At 39.6% G+C, this 20,914-nt stretch overlaps 1 protein-coding gene across 6 annotated transcripts in view; it reads right to left on the reverse strand.

Moving 5' to 3' along the window:
* aif1l (allograft inflammatory factor 1-like) overlaps positions 1-20,914 on the reverse strand; it is a 41,571-nt gene that overhangs the window by 18,047 nt on the left and 2,610 nt on the right. For all 6 annotated transcript variants that reach the window (XR_007897077.1, XM_051696559.1, XM_051696557.1 and 3 more), the window contains one exon: positions 12,831-12,897. Coding sequence is in view for 5 of the 6 variants with exons in the window: in XM_051696559.1 (XP_051552519.1) it covers positions 12,831-12,897 (67 nt within the window). In the remaining variant the exon portion in view is untranslated. The remainder of the gene's footprint in view (positions 1-12,830; positions 12,898-20,914) is intronic.

Below are 20,914 nucleotides of genomic sequence, written 5' to 3' on the forward strand. Positions count from 1 at the left end.
TAAGCACACAGCCAAGACAATGCAAGAGTGGCTTAGGAACAACTCTGTGAATGTCCTTGAGTGGCCCTGCCAGAGCCCGGACTTCAACCCAACAGAATCTCTGGAGAGACCTGAAAATGGCTGTCTACCGACAGTCCCCATCCAACCTAACAGAGCATGAGAGGATCTGCAGAGAAGAAAATCCCCAAATCCAGGTGTGCAAAGCTTGTCGCATCATACCCAAAAAGACTCGAGGCTGTAATCGCTGCCAAAGGTGCTTCAAAGTACTGAGTTAAGGGTCTGAATATGTCAATGTGATATTTCATATTTTAAATACATTTGCAAAATTATCAAAAATCTGTTTTTTGCTTTGTCATTATGGGGTATGGAGTGTAGATTGATGTGAAAATAAATAAATAATTTAAAGCAGGGTTCCCCACTTAGTTTTCACCAAGGGCCGAATTCTATCAACAATACAAAGTAAAGGGCCACGGCCGTCGATGTAATGACTTTTTACCGAGCGAGAACCACATTATAACGACCACGAGGAGGTTACCCCATATGACACTTCCCTCCCTAGCAACCGGGCCAATTTGGTTGCTTAGGAGACCTGGCTGGAGTCACTCGGCACACCCTGGAGTGCTGCTGCTATTATTAATATTATTACTACTATTGTTGTTTTTATATGTATACAGATACAAAAAAAAAAAAAAAAAAAAACAACTTTGTCTGCTGGAAAAAAAAAAAATATTTATGATATAATAAAGTATTGCAATAATTTTAAAAAAGAAAAGACAGTGAGCCAGTGTTTTCTTATATATTATTTTTTATGTTAGGCAATGCATCATATTTTTTTCTGTACAATATTATTCTTTATGTGCATTATTCCTCGTGTATTTGTACCACAGTACCTTGTGTTATATTATCCAGGCATTAATCCAGACATTATAAAAGAGTAGTTGACTTTGGGAGTTCTTTTAGAAGTCATAGAAAAATACATGTGCAAATATAAATAGGATGTATATTTATGCAACAGTGCTCTTTACTAGTCTCACTTGCATAAAAACACAGATTATACAGGTATACGCCTCAATGCATCAATACCATTTGAAAGAGCACAATGAAACAGTTATGCCAAATTAGGTAAATGAATGCTTTAACAGTGTTCAATATATTAATCTCTAACAGCTGAAGGTGCGGGCATGAGACTGGTATAAATGTTTGTAGAACAGTAACAGTGCCACCTACTGTACAGGGGTGAAATTGTTTTACATTAGTATTTCTTTTATTTTTTTTATGCCTTGTGTGTTTAGATCTTTTATCTGAAGTTTGCCTCGCAAAATCGTCACGGATTTGGTGTGAACAGGCCTTTAGTGCAGGACAAAGATTTGTCTCTCACGGGCCAGATGTGGCCTGCGGGCCGACTATAGAGGAACCCTGATTTAAAGCATTTTAACATAAGGCTTTAACATAACAAAATATATAAAAAAAAGAAGGGGTCTGAATGCTTTTTGAATGCACTGTACATTGAAACACTTGCACTAGGGATGTGCAAAAGTAATCAAGTACTCTTTCTGCACCAACTACTCGTATTAAAAACACTATTCGAGTATCGCAAATTAATTTGCCTGCCATGAGCAGCACTGAATTACACCATTTACCCTCTGAATCTCTCTTCATATCTTGCAGTTCAAATTTGATTACGCTGGGGGCGCTGTGGATTTGTGTGATGTTGAGGTGTTGGATGACAGAAGATGATATCATGGCGTCTGTGCAGCCAAGTTATTTTACAAGGTAATACTTGTAATATTTTGGTTCTTGAAGTCATGCAAATCAACAGATGAGGATCAGCTTTTATTTGTCTCCACTCAGAAGCTGATCAGACCAGTATGTATGTGTATGTGTGTGAGAAATATTTGAACACCGGCAGAGTGCATTTTAAGCCAACATTCACCACTTGTTTTTTTCGGAATAATAACCTGTGAAATTATAAAAATGTGGTGGCCTTTCTGTAGACTCAGAATTTATACAGTATATGTGCATTACCCTCATGCTGTCAGTATTGGTTTCTATGTAAGCTACGGGTGAGTGCAAATGTTTTTTTTTTTTACTGTTATTTTTAAATCTCTTTTGTTTTCCATTTTTATTAATGCATATTATTCATTTAAATTTTTCCCAAAAGTAAGGCATAGTTTTTTGAAGTCATCTTATTTTGAAAGCGTTCTTGGTAACGTTTGTGGATAAACATGTATATATGATTCACATGTGTCATGCGTGTTATTTTTAACATGCATTTTAAATTTACGAGTAATCTAATACTTGTTTTTTGTGGGTTAAAGTACTCGACTACAAAATTACTCTAAAATTCCCATCCCTAACTTGCACATTTTAAAAGTTACTTCACATAAGGGCTGAAAACAATTAGTCGACATTATCGACAACAACAACAAATGCAGACAAAAATTGTCATTGTCGAATAGTCGTTTGATCTCATTTAAATGTAACATGCGATTATATAAAACTAATCATGGCGCCTGAGAGGAGCACTGCAGCTTGCGCCTGATTGAGGAGAGGAAGAAAACACATCTCACAGTCTAGATGCACTCCAAACATTCCAAACAGCTTCAGTTGATGTAGATCACAAAAGTATGAGGGAATTATAATACAAAAATAGAAAATAAGTAAATAGAGAAGCACTCTTGTTGTGAAAAAGCAGAGCCGGAGCTGCTCCGAAACTGGCATTTCTCTGTGCAGTCAGAGCCACTTCTATGAGTCGTGTGAAGTGACCCGATCTAAGGGGGAGTGATTGAAACTGCATCCCGGCTGATGCACACTCTGGGGACGTGATGGCTTGTGACGTATTGAATCATAATATATGTGTCACTTTGTGTTTCTGGACACACTTTATATTAGGTGTCTTTAACTACTATGTACTAACATTGAAATACATACAGTACAAATGTATTTACGGTACAATTACATGTTTTTCTGCAAAATTCTCACAAGATTAATTTTTGCTGCTACTGAGATTGAGGTACGGGTCGGTTTAGAAGTAGGGTAAGGAGTTAGAGTTAGGTTTTATGGTGAGGGTTGGGTTAAGGTTAACCACAAATGTAATTACATGCAGGTATTTTAAATGTTAGTACAATGCAACAACATGTATGTACATAAGTACATTGTATCAAATGCTAAAGTACATAGTAGTTAAAGATACCTAATATAAAGTGGGACAGTGTCTTTTTATCGTAAAGAAAATTGGCAATACAAAGCTTTATTAAAAGCTTTTGTTTTTTGCCAATCTGTGAACGGCTTGTAACGCAACTTAGAAAATGAGCCCTTCCCGGACTTCCTAAGTTGCCTATTAAAGCTTGTAGACTGATTTTCATGTTAAGGGAGCGGATTGGTTTTGCGGGGAAAATCCAAAGTATGTGACATTTATGCGCGCTCCTGAGAGCCTTCTACTGAATCCCGTCTGGCTAAGCAGTAACGTGATTGTGGTAGAGCGAAAACTAGTGTGAACATTGGCAGGGCATTTGATTGCTGGAGGGACCTACGTTCGGTTTTGGGGATCAAAACCGACCCTGAATTGGCATTCTTCTTATTGGACATGTAAGCTTACATAACTGCAAAGCATGTGAAATATAGTACCATAAGGATTGATCTGTGTAATTTTAGCTAACTTTATCTTGCTTGCTAACGCTGACGAATTGCAAGCTACCTTGCTTCGTAACTTTCAAATAATTTCAACGATCTTCTCTTTATATTAAAAGTCAGGTATACAGGATCAATTTAAGCAAATACGCTGGTTTCTTGATCATAGTACAACATATGACATACAAAACATACAATAGTGCAACAATGCAGTGCAACAGTAAACTGTCTGGTATAGTTCAGTAGTATGTAGCTGTATGTGTGTATCAGTATGCTATGTTAGCCGATAAGTAGTTTTAGTTTAGTCTCAAAGTTTGTAGTAAACAATCATAACTGTGTAATTTTAAATATGCTACCTCATCTGTCAGCATGATGCCGGTGGTTCATGTTCAGTCTCTTTGTACGTTATGTCATTGTTCTGGCAGATGCTCGCTCGCATCCCTATGGAGTGTGTACACGAGCACGAGGTAGCTGGCTGCAGTTCACTTAATGGCCACAGGTGTCATTAATAACAAGGGTTTCTGAATCTTACATACTGCACCTCTAAGAAGAGAGAGTTTGTTTTTTGTGAGTTAAAGATGGATCGAAATGAAAAGGGTAGAGGGTAGTCTTCGCCCCATTATACACTGCAACAAAAAAAATTATTCGTTTTTGTTTTGGCTTGTTTTCCAATAAAATATCTAAAACTCTTAAAACAACGTACATTTACTTTAGGAGCTTTACTGCAGACAAAACATTTGTTATCTGAGAATGTTGAATATAATATTAAAATCAAATATTGTGAAATGCATTAACCTGATAAGCAGCATAAAAGATATTTAGACTTGCTTTCAGAGAACATATCTTGAATATATATATTATAAAGAGAGAATATACTTAAGTAAAAACAAGTACAACAAGTAAAAAAAAAAAAAAAAAAAAACACTTATGTACAAAATACACTTGTATTCAAGATACATTCTCAAAGCAATTCTTAATATCTTATATGTTGCTTATAAAGTAAATGTATCTTGTTTTATGGATTTTAAGACTTTTAAATGGAAAACAAGACAAAAGCACTTGATTTTTTGCAGTACATTTTTTTACTGAATTAAACTTACGTTCCTTAAGTCATCAAGCCTCTTTATTGGTTGCAACTCCAGTCTAGCGACAAGCAAATGCGATCTCCATTATGTAGCACAAGCGCAACAATGCCCGTAACTGCTGCAGCACAATGCAAGAGTGAAAAGAAAAACTCACGCGATTACTGTGAATATTGTATTCCGTTTTGCATGATATAAAATATTAAATAAAAAAATAAAATAGCTTTTATATCTCTATAAAACAGGTTTTAACCATGTACAGTATACAACTCATCCTCAAACAATTTGGTGGGCATTCATTGTTTATTTCCATGGCCTATTTTCCTATATTTGAGTTCTAAACTAAATTGGGTAGATCATGTTGAATTAGTTCAAGAAAAAAGTAGATCTTGCATTTAAAAAATAAATAAATTTGGGCACACCTGTTGAAGCCAATCTCTGTCAGCTGGAATTATATACATTTCTATATTAAACAGTTGAAGTCAGAAGTTTACATACACTTAGGTTGAAGTCATTAAAACTCTTTAATAACTCCACAGATTTCATATTAGCAAACTATAGTTTTGGCAAGTAATTTAGGACATCTACTTTGTGTATGACAAGTAATTTTTCCAACAATTGTTTACAGACAGATTGTTTCACTTTTAATTGACTATAATCACAATTTCAGTGGGTCAAAAGTTCACATACACTAAGTTAACTGTGCCTGTGTGGATGTATTTTAAGGCCTATCTTCAAACTCAGTGCCTCTTTGCTTGACATCATGGCAAAATCAAAAGAAATCAGCCAAGAACCTCCACAAGTCTGGTTCATCCTTAGGAGCAATTTCCAAACGCCTGAAGCTACCACGTTCATCTGTACAACAATAGTACGCAAGTATAAACACCATGGGACCACACAGCCATCATACCGCTCAGGAAGAAGACTCATTCTGTCTCCTAGAGATGAACGTAGTTTGGTGCGAAAAGTGCAAATCAATCATAGAACAACAGCAAAGGACCTTGTGAAGATGCTGGAGGAAACAGATAGACAAGTATCTATATCCACAGTAAAACAAATCCTATATCGACATAACCTGAGAGGCTGCTCAGCAAGGAAGAAGCCACTGCTTCTTTCTACAGTTTGCAAGTGCACATGGGCACAAAGATCTTACTTTTTGGAGAAATGTCCTCCTGGTCTGATGAAACAAAAATTTAACTGTTTGGCCATAATGACCATCGTTATGTTTGGAGGAAAAAGGGTGAGGCTTGCAAGCCGAAGAACACCATCCCAACCGTGAAGCATGGGGGTGGCAGCATCATGTTGTGGGGGGTGCTTTGCTGCAGGAGGAAATGGTGCAATTCGCAAAATAGATGGCATCATGAGGAAGGAAAATTATGTGAATATATTGAAGCAACATCTCAATAAATCAGCCAGGAAGTTAAAGTTTGGTTGCAAATGGGTGTTCCAAATGGACAATGACCCAAATCATACCATAGTTGTGGCAAAATGGCTTAAGGACAACAAAGTCAAGATATTGGAGCGGCCATCAAAAAGCCCTGTCCTCAATCCGACAGAAAATGTGTGGGCACAACTGAAAAAGCATGTTTGAGCAAGGAGGCATACAAATCTGACTCAGTTACACCAGGAGGAATGGGCAAAAATTCCAGCAACTTATTGTGAGAAGCTTGTGGAAGTCCACCCAAAACGTTTGACCCAAGTTAAACAATTTAAGGGCAATGCTACCAAATACTAACAAAGTGTATGTAAACTTCTGACCCACTGGGAATGTGATGAAAGAAATAAAAGCTGAAATAAATCATTCTCTCTACTATTATTCTGACATTTCACATTCTTAAAATAAAGTAGTGATCCTAACTGACCTAAGACAGGGAATGTTTTCTATGATTAAAATGTCAGGAATTGTGAAAAACTGAGTTTAAATGTTTTTGGCTAAGGTGTATGTAAACTTCTGACTTCAACTGTAGATCTTCTCTGGGTGTCTGTTGGCTTTAGATATTGTTTGTACAATTGTTTTGTTGTTGTCATTTAATCGTAAAATTAATCAAAACATGGATGAATATGGTCAATGATGAAAGATTTAGACATAGCAAATCCCCACGGGCTGTTTATTTCACTTCTAGAGGCCACTGTATAGCGGCAAATCAGTGGCAATAATCTGTGTGCATTTTGACGCACGTGCGATAATTGAAGCCACGTGAGGAAACCAGTAGAACTCGCGTGTGCTTTAAACCCTTGCGCACATTGACACGCACAGTAGTTAATTGCTGCATGAGGAAACAGGAAGAACCTGTGCGCTCGTTTTACACCCTTGTGTGCACAAAATCTCCTGTGCATGCACTACAACATCTCGCACGCTAGGAAACCTCTGCTGCATGAGCAAGATCATTCTGCATTTGCTCGTGCGAACATCTTTTAATTTTCGTGGGGCGGTCTCTTAGTGTTTTGTGTGTAACCTCAAATTTCATTGGTTATTCCCCTATCCCCTAAATTAGTTGTGATTGGCTCCCTTTTATTATGAAGAACTAATCACAAACTCACCTGTTCTTCGTGAGAGACATGGCTTCATCAAGGGACCCTCTGCATGCGAGTCATTATTACTTTTTTTGTTGCTATTATTTTTCTCTTTTCTTCATTTAATAGGGCTGATTTCATACTATATAATGTTTATCTTTGCCAGACACTTTAAAAACAGTAAGTTTACTACCAGTTTACTAGCTAGTTGTTGCATTCTTGTGCTGTTAGGTAGAACTACACAGAACACTCTCTCTTTTATAAATTGTAGTACTCCAGTAAATGGCAAATTGAGACAGTCGATTCAGCAGGATGGCTGATCAACAGGGGAGGTGTGTGCAGAGAACATAGACTGCTGGTTATTCAACATTATTTGTTTTGTGTGATCATCTGCTTGATCTGGTCTTAACACACTGAGTGGGCAAAAATATTCAAAAGAGATCTACAATTACTCAGATCAAGTGTCTTGGAATAAAGCTATGGCATTACTTCATCTTTATCTAGCATCATGGCATACTATGAGAAGGCCACAGACCTTGGAATAATATATTTTACATCATGTTATTTTCATGGGAGAAACTGTAAGATTAAAAATAAAAACATGAATTATAGTTTAGGCACAATTCAGGCCTAAAAGCATAGCTGTGTGTGACGTGTAGGTAGGAGCCCTTGTACAAGGGATGGAAAGCATAATCAACCACGCATAATGACAAGATGGCAATATCTAGGCTGATAAAACAAAACAAAAAGGGAAAAAAATGCTTTCTCTAACATTTTTATATTGCATGCTTATTTATATGTAAAAGTAATTTACTTTAAAGTGACATACATTATGCAAATTAAAGATGGTCCCCTAACAACAACTTTGAAATCAGTGGTTTAAAGTCACCAATGTAGACGCATACACTTTGCAACATGTTAATAAGGCTATGATTTATTTTCCTGGGCTCACAACTTTTTCAATTATAAATGGTCTGCACTTATATAGCGCCTTTTTTCTCTCATTCACCCATTCACACACACACAATCACACACCAATGACAGCAAAGTAAGATTATATATTATATTATATATAAATAAATGGCAGTTCTTAAATTTATATATAGTAACATCACAAGAATGCAACAGCTAGCTAATAACCTACCTGATTTTAGTGTCTTCCAAAGATACACAGTACTTGCATACATTATATAACATTAAATCAGCCCTGTTATTATGAAGAATTAACAACAAATAAAGTAATAATGACTAACATGCAGCCATGTCTCTCACGAAGCACAGGCGAGTTTATGGTTCTTTGTAGTAACAGGTAGCCAATCATAACTGACTTCCGAAAAAAATAATAACCAATGATATTTGAGGTTACAAACAAAACAGCAAGAGCCTGCCCCACGACTGAAAATTAAAAGGTGTTTGTGCGAGCAAAGGCAGAAGAATTAGAGGGTTTAAAATGAGCAGGCGGGTTCTTCCCATTTCCTCACGTGGCTTTAATCTAACGCGCATGCGAGCATCAATAATGTGTGCGGATTATTGCCATTGAATTGCTGTCATACCACTGTTATACTATAGAACCAAGCCTTTTAAAATCATATTGCGCTAGTTACAGAGGAACACAGAGGAATATTAATAAAAAAAGATAAACAATAGCTCAAAAAAGCAACTATTGGCACCAATTAATTAGTAAAACTGGTATATCTGTCTGCCTCAAGTATGGAACAACATGAGAGTGAGTAAATGACAGAATTTTCATTTGAATTGCCCCTTTAAGAAAGTAAATAGTTTCAACAATGATTTCATGCTGATTTTAAACTTCAAAGGGTTCGCTTTAGAGAAGGACAGAATGAGAAAGAGAGCTACAGACCAAGACGTTAACATTAGAAAGAGAGGTAGATAGATGACTTGAGGATTCAGGTGACTGAAATTTGCATGAGGGTTTTCAGAGAAAAGCAAAACCACAACACTTAACACTGACCAAAATGCTCAGAGGACTGTTAGTTTACATTCCAGTTATCCATTCCCACACACACAGACTGTTATTTCCCTCTCCCACAAGAAGCAAATGTCCAAAAGCCCTTAGCGCTAAAACAGCAACAAGGGGGCAAGACAAGCACATTCTTGCAAGCCCGTATGGAGAAAAGTCCTGGTTACTAGCGTAACCTCCATTCCCTGATGGAGGGAACGAGACGTTGTGATACTAGGGGTCACTCTTGGGAGCCCGAAACGCCTCTGGTCTTTGATAAAAGGCCAATGAAAATTGGCGAGTGGTATTTGCATACCACTCCCCTGAACATATGGGTATAAAAGGAGCTGGTATGCATCAACTCATTCAGGTTTTGTGCTGAGGAGCCGAGACAAGGTCCCGGCCATTTCAGCGGGTAGTCCAGCATTGCGGCAGGAGGGACACAACTTCTCGTTCCCTCCATCAGGGAACGGAGATTATGCAAGTAACCAGGACGTTCCCTATCTGTCACTCACTCGATGTTGTGTCAATGTAGTGACACTAGGGGTCCCTATACAAAACGCCACAACTGGTTGAACTGCGTTACGTGAACTGGCAGTGTGTGACGGCAGACCACTGTGTGCCTCATAGCCAGCGCACCAAGCCGACACGTAACCTCCCCCAACGCTGTTATGAGTGTCGAACCGCCCTTCAGGGACAAGTCGACTGCCCAAAAGATAGAGACAGGCTAGCCCAGTCATGGTCTCTTATCCTCTTTTTTTTCCTCTCCCCACCCCCCCAAAAAAAGGGAGTTAACCAACTGGGGCCACCAGGTCTACGTCAGGGGGATGTCCCTCCCAACGGGAAGACACCGCGGAGACCACACCCCGCCCAGAGGGGGGGTATTTTGAGTGGAAATACGTCACATGGTCTTGCCGAGCATTGTCGGAAGTATGTCATGTGGAGAAGTCCCATAGTAGGTCCTACCCTATGGGGGAGGAGTTTCTACAAACATGGTGACTGCGGCAGAGGGGCCTCTGCCCAAGGAAGATGCAGTTTACCAACAGGGAAACGAATTAGCGGAAGATATACGTCGCACGGGGTTACCTATGGGGAACCAACACATGCAGAGCACCTACCCCAGTACAGGGCTTACTTAGCATATGTTCTGAGCCGGCAGCGAGTTTCTCCGCAAACTCGTCTGCCAAAGGGCTTGGAGGAAATCATCCAGGGAACACAGTTTGTGAACACTACTGGGAGTCAACAGCGCATGTCTTCAGCTCAGGGGACGCGAAAGGCGCTATGCGCAAGCGATACACCCAGCCAGCTGTCCTGGACTTAACTGCTTGTGACTGCCGCTACACAGGACGAAACCGGTTCCACTCGGAGATTGTAGAACCTCGCAAAGGTGTTGCCCAGCCCACTGCTCTGCAAATGTCTGTTAGAGAGGCGCCACCAGTCAAGGCCCAGGATGCCGGGGGCGGCACATCCTGGCCGTGATGTGCCATTGTTATGCATCAATGACCCAGTGGGTGATCCTCTGCTTGGAGACAGTGCTTTCTTTCCGCTGTCCACCAAAGCAGACACAAAAAAAAAAAAAAAAAAAAACGTAAAACCCCTTCTTTATCTCGGCCAGAGGGACAGGCTCCATCGCACCCTTCTGAAGGAGGGTAGCAATCTCGCGCAAGGTAGCGGCGTTCTCGCCCTTCACCGAGGTGAAGTGGACACCGCTGAACCTGGGCGGGCGCCTGGCGAACTGAATTGCATAGCTGAGTTGGACGGTCCAGACCAGCCATCGCGACGGGTTGGAAAGCGCAAGCCACGCATCCATGCTCTGAGCGAGGGGGACCAAGGGGACAATCTCATCGGACGTACCGGCAGGTGGGGCCTCGCGGCGGGGCGGAGCCTGAGGTGCCGTGTCGTGGCCGTGCTGAGTTCAGGGACATCGAAGCACATACCTGGCTCCTTGTGACCACCCCCAGAACAGCCTGGGACAGGGGAGGAAGAGGCCTGTCCTCGTGACCCGTGGAGACGGTCACATCGGGGGCGGATTTGTGCCACAGCTGGGCGCGTAGGGGTGGGGAGACCGCCGCTGGAGCACCAAACCTGCCAAAATGGAATGGTGGACGGTGGTTGTGATGACGGCCGTGCGCACCGGGTATGTTCCCTGGGTCACAAGGAATCCGCTCTTTTGCTGAACTCTTGGGTACCGCAGCCACTTGGGCATGCGGCGGAATTAAATGAAAAGGTAACAAAAGATTCTCCTCCCGGCCCTCCACCGGGGGATGGAGTGGTCTGCTTACCAGCGGGTTTCATCGAGGGTAGTGAGGGCAGGGGAGCTGAAAGATCGGGTCCGGGCAGTAAAAGGTGCCTCCCACGACCTTGTCAGCTCCTCATGCACTTCCGGGAAGAAAGGAACTGGGGCGGGGCGTGGCTGTGAGCAGCGCTGCGAGCCCAGGAACCAATCATCGAGCCGCGAGGGTTCAGGGGAGAGCGGAGGGTTCCACTCTAGCCCGACGCTCGCAGCTGCCCGGGAAAGCATGTCCGTCATCTCCACGTCAGCCTGTGACTGGGCGACCGCACCCGAGGGAAGGAGCCCAGCTGAGGCTTCCACGTCCGACTGGACGAGCCCGCTCTCCGATGCTGCGCTCAAGAGCTCATCACCTTCGTGGGCTCCGAATAAAAGGTCGAACTCGCCGTGAGACGAGCCGGCGGACTCATCCGGAAGCCCGAACGGGGCAGACGAGCGTACTGGGGAATGGGAGGTCCGTGGGGGGATACCCAGCGGAGGTGGTCCCATTGGGGTCCCCAAATCGTCCCCAGTGCTAGCCGCACTGGCCTCATACCCGTGGGTAGAAGGACCAGGGCGGGGAGCCGCTGGGGTGGCTTGCTTTCTTACAAAGGCAAGCCGCGACCGCATCATTGCCATGGACATGTTCTCGCAGTGATTACATGACCCATCCACGAACGCCGTCTCCGTGTGGGCAGCGCCCAGACACGACAGACAGCGATCGTGACCGTCAGAAGGCGAGAGATAGTGAGCGCAACCAGGAATAACACACAATCAGAAAGGCATCTTTAAAAAGATGTTCTGTGTGTGCCACTCTTTTAGAGAAATATACTCTCTTTTTTTTATATCCTCTTTTATTTCTGCCAAAGCACCCTGGGGCGTTCTCTGCAGTGCACCAGTGCAGAGGGGGGAGAAGCCACTGAAATGCGCCGTCAGATCCAGCAGAGGTGAATGAACAGCCGTGGGAATTCAGCTCAGTGAGCATCGACCGTTCGGCTCCGAAGAGAAAATCTGAATGAGTGGTTGCATACCAGCTCCTTTTATACCCGTATGTTCAGGGGAGTGGTATGCAAATACCACTCGCCAATTTTCATTGGCCTTTTATCAAAGACCAGAGGTGTTTCGGGCTCCCAAGAGTGACCCCTAGTGTCACTACATCGACACAACGTCGAGTGAGTGACAGATAGGGAACTAAATTACACATTTGCAAAACACCCACAAAAGCTCTCTTAGCATTCACATCAGTAGAAGAGTTATTTATTCACAAACATGTGTTTATATAAAGACTGTGCATTGTGTTGGTGTCCAATCACCACTGCAGTTGAAGGAAGCATACTGTATAAAATCACGATTACTTGTAGTTTGTATTTCTTACTTTTAAAAGAATCCAGCTTCTCTGCCAAATCCTCCTCATCCCGATACTTCTGATCTTCCATAAACTCCTGCAAAACAGGGAGAAAAAGAGAGAAATGTTAGCATGATCTCTAAGTGGAACAGACGTAGATGAACTATTATCTCTGGTTGGTTGTTCTTCCTCATGGCAGAAACCCAGTGAGAGGGAGAGCATGTGTAACCAAAATCCTCCTCCCCATGTAGTTTTATTATCTAGAACATGGACAGGATATAGGTTCACAGGCTAACACTTCTGATTTATCTAATTGAGACCCTTCTGAGATATGATATGAGATCAGTTGAGGTCTTAAAGTGTGTGTGGGTGCGTATGCGAGTAGATTTGAATAATGGTTAGGGGGAGGATGCTGACTAAATGAAGAAATGTGCTGTACAGCAAACTGTGTGTGTGCGTTCTGTGTGCCTGAGGAACATCAAGCAACCTTGAACATTTTATTATGACTCATGACGTCAATATAACACAGGTTAGCTGCACTACTTTCTGTTTCTGCCTCTCTCTTTAACACACACCCACACACTGAAAGAGGGTCGTTTAGCAATATACAGCTTAACACAAAAAAATTACTACGCAGAAAGGACTGAATCATCCTAATGAATCATGCTGTATGATGATTACCACAAATGCCTTCATCCACCTCTGTTAAATCATGACCACCACATTCCTTCAGTAGTCAAAACTGCGAGTTTGCTTTATTTGATAAGCACACTATTTGCTTTTCTGTAATCTGTAGTGTCTAACATTTACATCCAGTGCTCTTATTGGTTAATTTATAACTCTAAAACTTATTAAAAAAAATTAAAACTCTAAGCATCAAGAACTTGACACCAAACATGCAAAATTAACTAGTCTGAGAATGTGTTCCAATGCTTTGGGCAAATTTGGGATTTTATCAAAGCTAATTCATGAGAATGTGTTTTAATATACATGTTAATCGTCAAAAACATGTCCAGGGCTGCATTTTCCATAAGCATTACAAGCTTAAGTTGATCGTAGAGACCATTAACGCCATGGTCTCTACAATCTACTGTACTTAGGCTTATGATCCTTATGGCTAAGGCAGTCCAGGTCATATGACCCCCCCAGACCAAAAAATAGAAGAAAAAAAAAAACATGGATTTCAGTGATGTTATGATAACTGAATACATTCTGTGGATTTAGACTGATCACCAACATTATCTAGCTGGTTAACATAGATAATTTTATGTATAAAACCTATAACATAGATAGGTTGTCAAAAATGAAAGAATGATGTGTAGTAGTCTTATTGTTAATTAGAATGGAATGAGAATTATTATAAACCAATCATTTATGTTTTGCTTTGTATGTCATTGTTTTCCAGCAAAACTCTTTTTTTTGTTTTTTGTAGGGATGCATCAATCGATCGGCCTCCGATCTAGATCAGCCGATCCTCATCTTAAAATCTATGCGCTCGGTTCTGTTGAGAGCATATTCATAACAGATTTCAATTCAAATAAATTTTAACATTTCACAATTAACGCAAATTGAATTTTACAGTGTGGGGCATTAACGTATAACTGCGGCATAAAGTATAAATTGCAAAAGTGTGGCAAAGAGCACTTTTAAAATAAATATTGGTGATCAGATCAATATCGGACGACCACAGTGTTAAAATATTGTATTTATAAATATAAATATATACTAGTATTTTTTTTTTTTAAAGAAAATTGAACATTTAATGAAAAATTATACCTTGCACATATACTAGGGATGGGATGATATCAAATTTCGATATATCGAACCAAAAAAGACAAACCATAGAGGCAAAACCTGATATTTCAAAATAAAAAATAAAATTAAAAAAATTGTCCATGTGATCATAAATAAAATGACTCCTCAAACAATCTCGCTATCGCTTGATTTTACCCCTACTGCACTTTTTTTCCTACACTGTTTACGGAGTTCACGCAAGGTCCTTTAAGTGTCTGAATTTAGCTTTTAGAAATTTAAGTACTGAAAAAAAAAAAAAAAAAAAAAAAAAAAAAAGAAGCCTTGTTGTTGAAAAATGCTTGATTAAAACGGACCATTCCTTCCGTGCAATATGTATCCATCAAAGAAGAGATCCTACACTCCACTTTCAATGAAAAATGTGTACTTTAATATCCTTTGTTCTTTACAGTCAGTTAAAAAAAAAAAAAAAAAAAAATTAACAAAAGCACAGATGTGCTAAAAAAAAACATGAGACCTCTCTCGTTAATAAATGAACCGGAATAGCTGTGGGAGTGAGATGCATGTTAAACGTGACAATACCATTATAGCGCTTGTTATACAAATGAATGTAAACTTAATGTTATTACTTGTAAATTGAACAAATTATTTCAAACACTGACAGCTCATATCATTATTATATATTCAATTTCAAGAAATATTGATTGATAGAATGTAGAATTTGTATATTTAAAAAAAGTTAGTGATAATTATCAAGACAAACAAATTATTAAATTTAAAATTTTCACATACATTTTCAGGACAGGTTCTATTCAGTTCTATTGCTTGTTCTGCACCCGATCAGCCTGAATGTAGCCCACTATTTTTGTAGGCTTATTTGTTTGAGATATTTTCTTGTAGTGAAAGGTATATGAGAAACTCTACACTCCTGGGCAAAATAAATAAATGGGCCAAGCCCAAAATGGCAAAACATTAAGCTTTTAATCGACACACACACACACACACACACACACACACACACACAGTACTGTGGCATACAAGTCTTAGGCTTCACAAAAACATTTGTCTTAAGATAGTTATTTATATTTTCAGCTAGGAAATATACATTTTAGACTCCCAAACATTTCTTTTGCAAATAGAATAAAATGGAAGAACAGGGAGCCCTGCAACAGATGCCACGGTCCCCACAAATCTCCCCACTGAATATTGAGTCAGTCTGGGATTACAAGAAGAGACAGAAGCAATTGAGACAGCCGAAATAGATAGAAGAACTGTGGCAAATTCTCCAAGAAGCTTGAACATCCTTTCTGCCAACAACCAAGAAAAACTGTATCCAGGTGTACCTAGGAGAATTGGTGCTGTTTTGAAGGCAAAGGTGGTCACACCAAATATTGATTTAGCTTTTTTACTGGACATTGTTTGACGTTAATTGATAAATGAAAACTATTTATGGCATTATTTTGAAGACATCCTTACTATGCAACATTTTTCCCAAGTGTCTAAAACTTTTGCACAGTACTGTATACAGACAGATAGATAATATAATACTATAATTTAAATTCTAATGTAATTAACGCACCATGGCATATGTTATAGTTCCTATATTTTATGCCGATTTTAAAGAAACAAATGATGATGATGAGATGAGGTTTCATGAGATTCACCTCTACATTGAGTGGAGGACAGTGCTCCAGATATCAATATACAATATATGGGGGAAGTGGTGGCTCAGCGGTTAAAGCTCTGGGTTACTGATCAGAAGATTGGGGGTTCAAGCCCCAGCACTGCCAAGATGCCACTGTTGGGCCCTTGAGCAGGGCCCTTGAGCAAGGCCCCTGCTCCAGGGGCGCCATAGCATGGCTGACCTTGCAGTCTGACCCCAGCTTAGCTGGGATATGTGAAAAAAAAAAAAAAAAAAGAATTTCACTGTATATGTGCAAACATATAATGTGTGAAAATTTTATTTATTACAATTATTATTAAATTATACGCCAGACCTGATGTTCTCATTTCTAGGTGTTCATGTGACCAGAGCAAGCTGTCATTCTAGTGACTCGATCCAAATGAGCGGCATACAGAGAGAGACAGTGGATGATGATGATGGAATGAAAGAGAGAGAGACAGAGAGAGAGAACAGCCACTGTTTTCCACTCCCCCATTATCGTCAACATCGACAATACAAAAATTGTCGACAAATTTTAGTTGTCGAATAGATGTTTTTGTATTTATTTTTTTATTTAATGTAACATGAGATCAGATTAAACACTAATGTTAGTGCATAAGGAGCACCGCAGCTTGTGCCTGACTGAGCAGAAGAAAACAGCTCACAGACGCACTCCAAACTTTCCAAACAGCTTAAGGTGATACTGATCGCAAAGTATAAGGAATTATACAAAAATACAAAATAAAGTGCATACAGAAGCATGCTCGTTGCGAAATAATGCGGAGCCGGAGCTGCTGTTCCGCTTAAGCAAAAGCTGCATGTCAGAACATCTTTAAAGGAAACATATCTTTATATCTTTAATGCATCCTTTGTTGAAGTTCAAATAATAAGGAAGCAGGTCATGTAAACAAGTACAAACTCCGAAACTGGCTTTTCTCTGTGTGGTCAGCACCTCTTCTACGAGTGGCGTGAAGTGACCCGATCTAAGGGGGAGAGATTGAAACTCCACCCGGCTGATGCACACTCTGGCGCGGGGATGCTTGTCCCTCGTGAGCGCGGCTCACGACATATTGAATCAAAATACATACTGTATGTGTTGCGGTGTGTGTCTAATCATGAAGGAAATTGGTCACGACTTATTGAATCATAATATTTGTGTGGCAGTGTGCATTTTAACATGAAGAAAATCGGGGATACGCAGCTCTATTAAGAGAGTTAAAGATGGATCGAACAGGAGAGGGTAGTCTTCGCCCATAATATAGTGCAACAGAATACATTTGATTGAATACATTGATTTGTTGTTTTGGCTTGTTTTCAAATATAAATAAATAAAATTCATTTAAAACATCATACATTTACTTTAGGAGCTATACTGCAGAAGAAAAATGTGTTATCTGAGAATGTTGAATATAATTTTAAATATTTTAAAATATCTAAAAATCCTTGAGAAGCAACAAGATATTTAGACTTGCTTTTAGACTTGCTTTCAGAGAATGCTATTCTCTGAAAGAAAGTCTAAATATCATATCTTGTTTAAAGGATTTTTAGATATTTTTAAATTGAAAAGACAAAACATTTGATAAAAGGATTTTTTGCAGTGATTTGTTTTACTGAATTAAACTTAAAGTATTTTTTTCCCTTTAATTCAGTGAATGTCATTTAGAGGTATTTTTAAAAGATGATTTTGTCCTCTTTATTGTTAATAAGCATGTTTAATACAACATTTTAAGTCAGGGCACAAGCTGAATAGTCAGTTAAGAGCTAATGATTAATCGTTGCAATAATCACCCGAATAGTCGAATAATTGTTAGATTAGTCTATTATCAAAATAATCGTTAGTTGCAGCCCCAGTTTCCATCAACGTTTCTTGTCTGCGCATTTTGTGATATCATATAAAAACTACTGGGTGGAAACACCAAGATGCGAATAAATCTCCAAAATGTGCATAAATGTATACGCTCGCTTGAGGTGGATACATTTTTTATTCGATAAGAAGAAATGTGCATGAATTATTGCTGGGTTTCCATCCAAAATATTTCACATTTAAGCACATTTCTAAAAATTTTTACTTAAAATACAAATTGTTGCGCGTTTCCATCCGCTACGTAATGCACATCATCATGAGGGAGGTGCCTCGTCATGATGGAGCAGCTGAATGACCTCTCCCTGCTTTGGGGACAGTTTTATTTGCAAGATTGGAGCAAGTATCTCATTTTATTAAAAGCATCCATGAGACACCGCAGAATACGTGTAATATCTGATATAATGTGGGCTGAAATACAGTTGCAATCAAAATTATTCAACCCCCCTGACCAGCAATACATTCTGGTGATGTGAATTAAAACACATCAACTAAAACCTCAGTAAACAGTCAAAGTAAGTTTTTAATACACATTTGAGTGATTTTGAGAACAAAGAGTTCAGTTTACCCACATTTTAAAATAAAAAGAAATAGGCAATTCTCTCCACAAATGTCATGTCAAAAATATTCAACCCCCAAAGTCAATCATTTGTGGAGCATCCTTTATCCTTAATAACAGCAAATAAATGTTTCAGGTTAAGTGTTCTCAGGCTTAGGACACCTCTCTATTAGAATTTTTACACATTTCTCATGAGCAAAAGCTTCCAGCTCATTGACATTCTTTGGTTTCTGTGTTGCCACTGCTTCCTTGAAACCCCAACAAAGGTTTGCAATGGGATTTTAATGATGGACTGAAAGGGCCATTTAAAGACATTCCATGACCTATCCCTGAAACAGATTTTGGACAGCTTGGATGTATCTTTGGTGTTATTGTCTTGCTGGAAAGTCCAATGATCACCAAGCTTCAATTTACACACTGAAGGCATCACATTTTTCATGCCAAAATGGCCTGATACCTGAAAGAATCCATGGTGTCTGTCACATAGTCAGGATAGCAGTTTCCTGCTGCCACAAAACACCCCCATAACAGGACTGACCCACCTCTATGCTTGACTCTGGGGATTGTGTCATTCTTGTCATCACCTTGTCATCTTACTCCAGACGTACTGCTGACCCATGGGTCTAAAACTCATTTTCAGTTTAGTGTCATACGTCTATAAAACCTTCCAGGACTCCACAGGATTTTCCTACTTCTTTCCTATTGCTTCTTGAATATTCAAGTCAACATTTCCCTTGGTGAAATGCCCCAAGAAGGCTGCTGTTGTACCATATTTTAAAAAAATTTATGAATGGTGCTGCCAACTTTGTCTATTGAAAATTGAAGTGCCTTGGAAATGTATTTTTAGCCATGACCTTTCTTGTGCTTTTGAGACAGCTTATTTTTAATTGCATTTTTTGCATAGAAATACATTTTTGCTTACAACGCTAAACTTAAATAAGTGCCATTGCAGATTGATGACTTAATTTTGTTTTAAAACAATTACTTTTGTAGCCTTACATATTTAAGAGACAGCTATAAAGGGGTTGAATAATTATGACATGGCTGTATTTTTTTAAAATCCTGCTATTTACAAATATTAGGTTATATATTCACACTATGACTTTGAATGTGTCACTCAACTGATATAGATGTAAACTCAAAATTCTGGGTCATCAGAAAAGCTTACCTTTGTAAATCCTTACTGTCTTGGGGGGGTTGAATAATTTCGATTGCAACTGTATCTGCGATGCCCACACACCGCCAGTCTCTGCATACCTGGGAGCGCCCGCTCTCCAAACTGTTCTGGCGGATTATGAGGACCCACTTTATCGACTAGCTGTGGGTTAAACACTTCCAAATGACAAGCGCTATGTTCAAAGAATTATGTGCCACGGTCGGACCTTTCGGTGGGCTAGTCACATCAAGCTATCGCACACTCATAACACATGCATGAATGGTCAAAACACGTCACCGTTTTGAGAATAAACCGTTTCCATCACCTTAAAGTCGCCATGAAACGTAAGTTATGACCTACTTTTACTGTATTGTGACGTATTTCCGAGTGAAACTGATTTTCGAACGAGAAAAAAAAAAAAAAAAATAGGGCGGGGACTTTGTTTACGTTAGTACAAGGCTGGAGCCGTTGTGCAAATACAGATGAATGTGAAACAAGTGAGTAGAAGCTAATTTGTCCTCGTTTTGAAATCACAATGCACCAAGCATAAAGAATGAAGAACACGTACATGAGCGGTATATCCAAGAAACCTCCGTCTGCAGAAAAATATAAATAAACTCCAGCGAGTTTCATTTCGTCCAGCTTCGGCGTCAGCGTGTCTTATTTAGAGGTCATCATTCCTATGCCCTATTTCATACGAAGACAATTACCCTCAACTTTGAGAGCTTTAGAAGGACGAAAGGTGATAAGGGTAAGTCGAAACAAATTTTTAAGTGATTCTTATCGTAAAATCTGTTCAGAATTGATCCTACAACATGGATTGTGCTCTTTTCGAAGTACCCTGCGAAGGCATGATCCGCCGTCAGTTATAACACAGCCAGACACGCTAGGGGAGGGAGTGTTCTCGTTCTAGAAAGCATTTGATTGGACAAAGTTTCTCACGCCATCCGTGTCATCATGACTGTGCCTCGGTCTGTCAAGCCGGAAGAGAGAGACTGCTGATTTTAAATGCTTATATCTTCTGAAAACTTTATTTTTGATTTCATGGCAACTTTAATGCATATTTTAACTAATGTGAAACTCTAGAAAATCCACCTCCTACTAGCGCATAACATTTTAAGCT

This window comes from Myxocyprinus asiaticus, chromosome 4 (assembly GCF_019703515.2).
Source record: "Myxocyprinus asiaticus isolate MX2 ecotype Aquarium Trade chromosome 4, UBuf_Myxa_2, whole genome shotgun sequence".
Taxonomy (NCBI): domain Eukaryota; kingdom Metazoa; phylum Chordata; class Actinopteri; order Cypriniformes; family Catostomidae; genus Myxocyprinus; species Myxocyprinus asiaticus.